Source organism: Mastomys coucha, unplaced genomic scaffold (assembly GCF_008632895.1).
Source record: "Mastomys coucha isolate ucsf_1 unplaced genomic scaffold, UCSF_Mcou_1 pScaffold21, whole genome shotgun sequence".
NCBI lineage: Eukaryota > Metazoa > Chordata > Mammalia > Rodentia > Muridae > Mastomys > Mastomys coucha.
This window is the reverse complement of record NW_022196904.1, coordinates 117,259,843-117,265,172: the sequence shown is the minus strand read 5'-3', so window position 1 is coordinate 117,265,172 and position 5,330 is coordinate 117,259,843. Positions and strand designations below refer to the sequence as shown.

General features: G+C 46.9%; 1 protein-coding gene across 1 annotated transcript in view; it reads right to left on the bottom strand.

Moving 5' to 3' along the window:
• LOC116101365 (integrin alpha-D) overlaps positions 1-5,330 on the bottom strand; it is a 27,625-nt gene that overhangs the window by 9,406 nt on the left and 12,889 nt on the right. Inside the window, exons 12-18 of the mRNA XM_031384946.1 lie at positions 5,151-5,330; positions 4,369-4,499; positions 4,118-4,275; positions 3,102-3,256; positions 2,737-2,865; positions 1,709-1,782; positions 1,384-1,525 (exon numbers count right to left, since the gene is read on the bottom strand). Of these exons, the coding sequence (XP_031240806.1) occupies positions 1,384-1,525; positions 1,709-1,782; positions 2,737-2,865; positions 3,102-3,256; positions 4,118-4,275; positions 4,369-4,499; positions 5,151-5,330 (969 nt within the window). The remainder of the gene's footprint in view (positions 1-1,383; positions 1,526-1,708; positions 1,783-2,736; positions 2,866-3,101; positions 3,257-4,117; positions 4,276-4,368; positions 4,500-5,150) is intronic.

Sequence of the window (5,330 nt, the reverse complement as noted above, 5' to 3'; positions counted from 1 at the left end):
TCAAACCAGTAAACCTCAGAGCTGCATGGTTTTGGCAGTCACTGGTTGACAATACTGACTTTCTTTTCGGCTTTAAGAGTGTCAGTATGACCTCTGGTGGAATTACCTCACAGCACCAGCTAGCAAGTTCATCCATCCTGTGGCTTAGTACTGAACCCACCCTTTTCAGGATTCCAGCACAAACTGGAGACCAGCAGCTCTCCAAGGAGTCCTCCGGGACACTAGCACCAGATGGAGAGTCCCAAGATGCCACTTTCATAACTGAAATTCTCTGCCTCGCTGTCCCGAGTCAGCCGTTGCTGGACTTCCTGGACAACACTCTAGAAGCCAGTCTAATACACTCCCCCTTAATATATATTCATTATAACAGTTCTATTTCTTTAAAGAACCCTGACTGACAGATACACCTTCTAAACTGTGAGCCAAATATGCCTCCTTCTTTGAGGTTGTTTCTGGCAGGTATTTGGACACGGCAGTGTAGCTACCACAAGCTACATGCAGCAACATGGGTGAATGTCACAAACAATGCCGAAGGAAAGGGTTAGGACACAGGGGAGCATACACAACATGCTTCCAATCACATGAGGCCTAAGCACCGGCAAAACTGAACAGCGTGAGTTAGGGACACACTCATGGATGGCAAATCTGCAGATACATGGCAATGATTAACAGGAAGTTAAAAATAGGGTTATCTTAGGAGAGAGAGTGCGGTTAAGATAGGGAAAGATCCAGAGCTTTGAGAATGCTAGTAGTTTTTTACTTTTGACTAGGTACCAATTTATGGATATTTGCTCAGTATTGCTTATTAATTGATTCGTAGGTTTAATATACCTTTATCTGTGTAGTTTTCTATTGTCTATGATGATATTTAATACCATACATGTGGTAGAAGAATTACAAAATGGGAGGTTATAGGGCAGGGCAGAAGCATTTTGGTTTGAAAATGGCCTAAGGATCGCAAGATTTTGTGTGTGAAGTCTTTATGTGTGAGCAGACACAATCCTTTTTGTGAGCTATTAAGAAGGCAGAAACTTAACCAGACTGTGGCATTTAAAAGTGGAGTCTTTGGGAAGTGATTAAAATAGACAAGGTCATTAATGTGAGACCCCATGATAGAAGAGAAAAGAAAACCCTCACACACGTCTTTGTCACATCATTCCTTGAGTTGCCTTGAGACTCTGCCTTGAGACTGCCACCAGATGCATCTCTCCGCCACCAGATGTGTCTCTTAGGGTTGCACTTCCAGAATCATAAGCCAAAATAATTATCTTTTAAATATTTCTTTCCAAAATAATTATTTATAACTTATTCAGCCTATGGTATTTTGCTATCAGGAACAGAAAAAGCCGTAACTGTCTAGTAGAGTCCAAGGGACCAGCTTACCTGGGCTCCGGTTACCCGTCGGTAAGACAGGCCTGCTGGGTAGTGGAACTTGATTAAGGTTCCATAGCTGTCCTCACCCTCATTCCACACCGTGACTGTCACTGTGAGCTCTGGGGAGCTTCCCACCACCAAGACCTGCAGGCTGAGGAGACAAGGTCAAGCCTGAAGGGGTGACTCCATCGGAGGCAAGTGGAAAATTGGATCAGGGGCAGAGGCAAGATAGCAGGAACCCTTGAACCATGAGCTGATAGTATTCCAATAGAATTCGTTTTCTTAGAGTTGAGGGTCACAGGTGCTTCATCCCATGGAAGGAGACCACACTCACCCTGAGAAGTTGAAGCTGACGCCCAGGTCCCCCTCACACAGGAGCTCCTGCTTACAGTTCTTCTCAAACGGGAGCTGAAACAAAATGGTTTGCTCCTTTTTCATCCAACTCTAGATGAGTCTCTGATCTCGTTGGACTGTTAGCACGCCTCTCCTCCCATGGTTCTTATAGACACTAGCAAGGAATGAACATCGGGCTGAAGGCTGGAATATGAAAGAATGACAGCACAAGATCTCGACTTCACAAGAACAAGCTTTAGTAGGACCGATATGCACCAGAGCAGCTATTCAGCAGACATTTCTTTTCTTTTTTAAAAAGACTTATTCATTTATTATATGTAAATACATTGTAGCTCAGACACTCCAGAAGAGGACATCAGATCTCATTAGGGATGGTTGTGAGCCACCATGTGGTTGCTGGGATTTGAACTCAGGACCTTGGAAGGGCAGTCAGTGCTCTTAACCGCTGAGCCATCTCTCCAGCCCTCAGCAGACATTTCTAAATGCCAGCAATAAACACGAGTTTTCCACTGGGTGGAAGTTTGGGGAAGTGAAAACTTCAGGTGACTTAGATATGGCTCAAGAAATGTGGGGTCCACAGCAGTCACCAATGCAGATGCAGTGTTTCGGACCCTAGTGACATCATTTTGAAATGGAATAGCCATAGCGGACTTGGGGGCTGGAGAAAACGTGGGAGGTGGGAGACACCAAGTGTGATCAGGAGCTGAGGTTGGCACTTAACTTCAGACAGGGAGAAGGAAATGGTTTTCACTGGAGAATTACAGCAGACAAAGGCTCCGAGGTAAGTATGAGAGAAGAGAGGCAGTGTGTAGAATGTGTTTATGTCCCAACATAATGGAACTAGCTGGGTAGGTGCAAGGATACAAGCTACTGCTGGGCCTGAGAAGCTAAGGGGGCATTTTGGATTTGTTGCCTGTGGTGGACAATGAGGACCTGTTGCAGGATATTAAGCATGTGGAGACACAAGGCAGCCATCCTGTCCCCAGGACTCTATGGGAAGCAACTCACAGAGGCTGTTATGTGGTCTTGTGAGCCCACAGCCAGCACAGGACGAAGGTTCCTGGATGAAGTAGAGTCTCCTACCAGGGAAAAGTTGAGGCGCAGGGTGATAGGGCTCACCGAATCTTCCACACAGTCCTGAGGAAGAAGGAACTTTGAAGAGCCACCATCGATCTTCCCCTTTGTTGTGGGCTCCTCCTCCTCTGCCACATCCAGGCTGAGGAGCCAGGCTGTCCTCCCAGCCGGGTTTTCTCTGACTTTGCTGTCCTCACTCTTCCCAATGTCACACACTAGGGAGCCGGACTGACAAGCTAGTCTTGGTTCCTCCCCCACTAATCCCTTGCCCCTGGCTTTCCGCAAACCCAAACCCTCACTGGCAAAAGCAGCTTCATTGTTTCGCAGTGATCACCAAGCCCCAGGGTCTTCCTTCGAGTCAAAGTGCAGTTCTTTGTCTCATCAAAAATGGCACGAGAAATCAGACGTCCCGGATCTAACACCAGATCATACCTGACAGAGCTTTGGACATGACCTGAAATAAAGGGGAAAGGAAAATTGTAAAACCAGCTAGAATTTAGAACTTCATGTTTACATTTATTTATGCTTGTTGGGCACTTTCCATGACTGCATCATGGAGACAATAATAGATGCTAGATAGATAGATAGATAGATAGATAGATAGATAGATAGATAGATAGATGGATAGATAGATAGATATAAATTGATGACAGATAGACAGATGGACAGATAGACAGACTGACTGTCACTTCACTCATGAATCTCAATCTAAGAAAGGAGCTAAATGCAGGGTCCATGAATGAAGTATGGGTAAACGAATGTCCCCAAAGTTTGGTAGACCTAAGACTTTTGGGGAGAGTTATGCTGATACATTTACAAAAGCACATGGAGGAAGAGGGGGAGATTGAGGTGGTAGGGTCAAGGATGGACCAAAGCTGAGATGGAACTACAGGAAAGGAGTTAGGTTTCTATAACTTAAGACAAAGCTGTTTAAGGGGGTTAGGGTGGGGTGAGAAGCCTCTCTTACATTTTGGGATCAAATCTAGTTTCTCATCGGACAGTAGGTGAGACGGTATAAGAATAGATGTAAGGACCACTGGGAGAGTCTCTGCTTTGGCGGACCTAACCAGAGAGGTGGAAGCTTAAGCAGAGACACAGGCTGAGGCAGGGAGGAGAAGAAACAGGCTGCAGGTCTTCCTGGACAAGAGCCCAGAGGCCTGGATGCATGAAGAAGGTGAAGAAAAAATCTCGGGCCTGATACAGGCAACTGAGGAAGGGTTGAGAGAGTTGTGTTCCTGGCCTTGCTCTGTCCTGAACATAGCCTTAAAGGCTTCTTACAGGGTGATGCTGGACCCACTTTTAGGAAAACACTCACCTAACAGGTCAGGTGAACCTTTGTGGAGAGTGAGACAGACAGTGGCTTCTCCAGCTTCGAGGACAGTGGGAGTTCCTTCCCAGCACTGGTACACAGCCTTTGCCACCTCTGTGGGGGCAAATCTAATGGACATCCCCACTTTCAGCAAAGGCAGACTCCTGGGGATATAAACAATGGTGAAGACATGACATTGAGAGAGGACCAGCACGGTGGACACAATGGGCAAGGGTGGCGGGTGGGTGACTTCTTACCTAAGCAGCAGCGCGTGCCCCTGGGCTCCCACGGCCAGGTCCACCAGGCCATCCTGGGTAAGGTCCTGACCCCCACTTAATGACTGCCCAAAATATTGGAGCCTCAGGGAGAGCTGGGAGCCAGTGACCCGCTGATCAAGGAGGGAAAGGAAAATAAAAACCAACAGGTGATGGTAGGCAGGGATTGGGAAAATAAAAGGAGGGTCTGGAGTTAAAGCAAGCGGTGGGGAGGGGCTGAGGAGACGCTTAAAACAGAGCAGGGGACCCTCTTACAAGTCCAGCTTGTTCTGAGAGTATAACCAGTAATGATAAAAAACTACAGCCACAGGATTAAAATAGATTTATTTGTTCATCACTTGTACAGTCACCCAGAAAATATTTGGTACAGGGAGTGCTTAACACACTCACTGCATTATCTTTACAGGAAGGAATTGCCTTGCCGGTTTTATTTCACAGGAAAACAAAACAAAGCAAAACAAACAAAAAAGGCAAAAACAATAAAGCTTGCACAATGCACGTCAATCATTTAGACAAAGAGCACACAGCCAATGGAGGCTGCTATTGCTAGGGATCTGATTCAAGACTTTGATGTCCAAGCTTAGTCTCTTACTCAGAAAGCTGTCCGTAACAGAGTGGAGTTTGTGTCGATGAAAGGATGCTTCACACTTAGTTCGGGGAAACAGACTTCCAAGAAACAGAGAAAAGCAACTGCGCTCTTGCCAGAACCCAGAGGGTGAGGGAGAGGGAGAAGGAGCAAGAGCAGGCTGACAACAAGGCCTCACCTGGCTGGGCGAGGGAGCGATGCCCTGTCTCGAGGCTCCATGAAATATGTAGACAGCACCTCTGTTCTCCTCCTCTCCAGGTGCACCAATAGCCACATCCGCCAGACTGTCTCCATTCACATCCCCTAGCACTGTCAGAGCCGCCCCAAAGCGGCCCCAAGGATGGCCCTGCTCCCCATG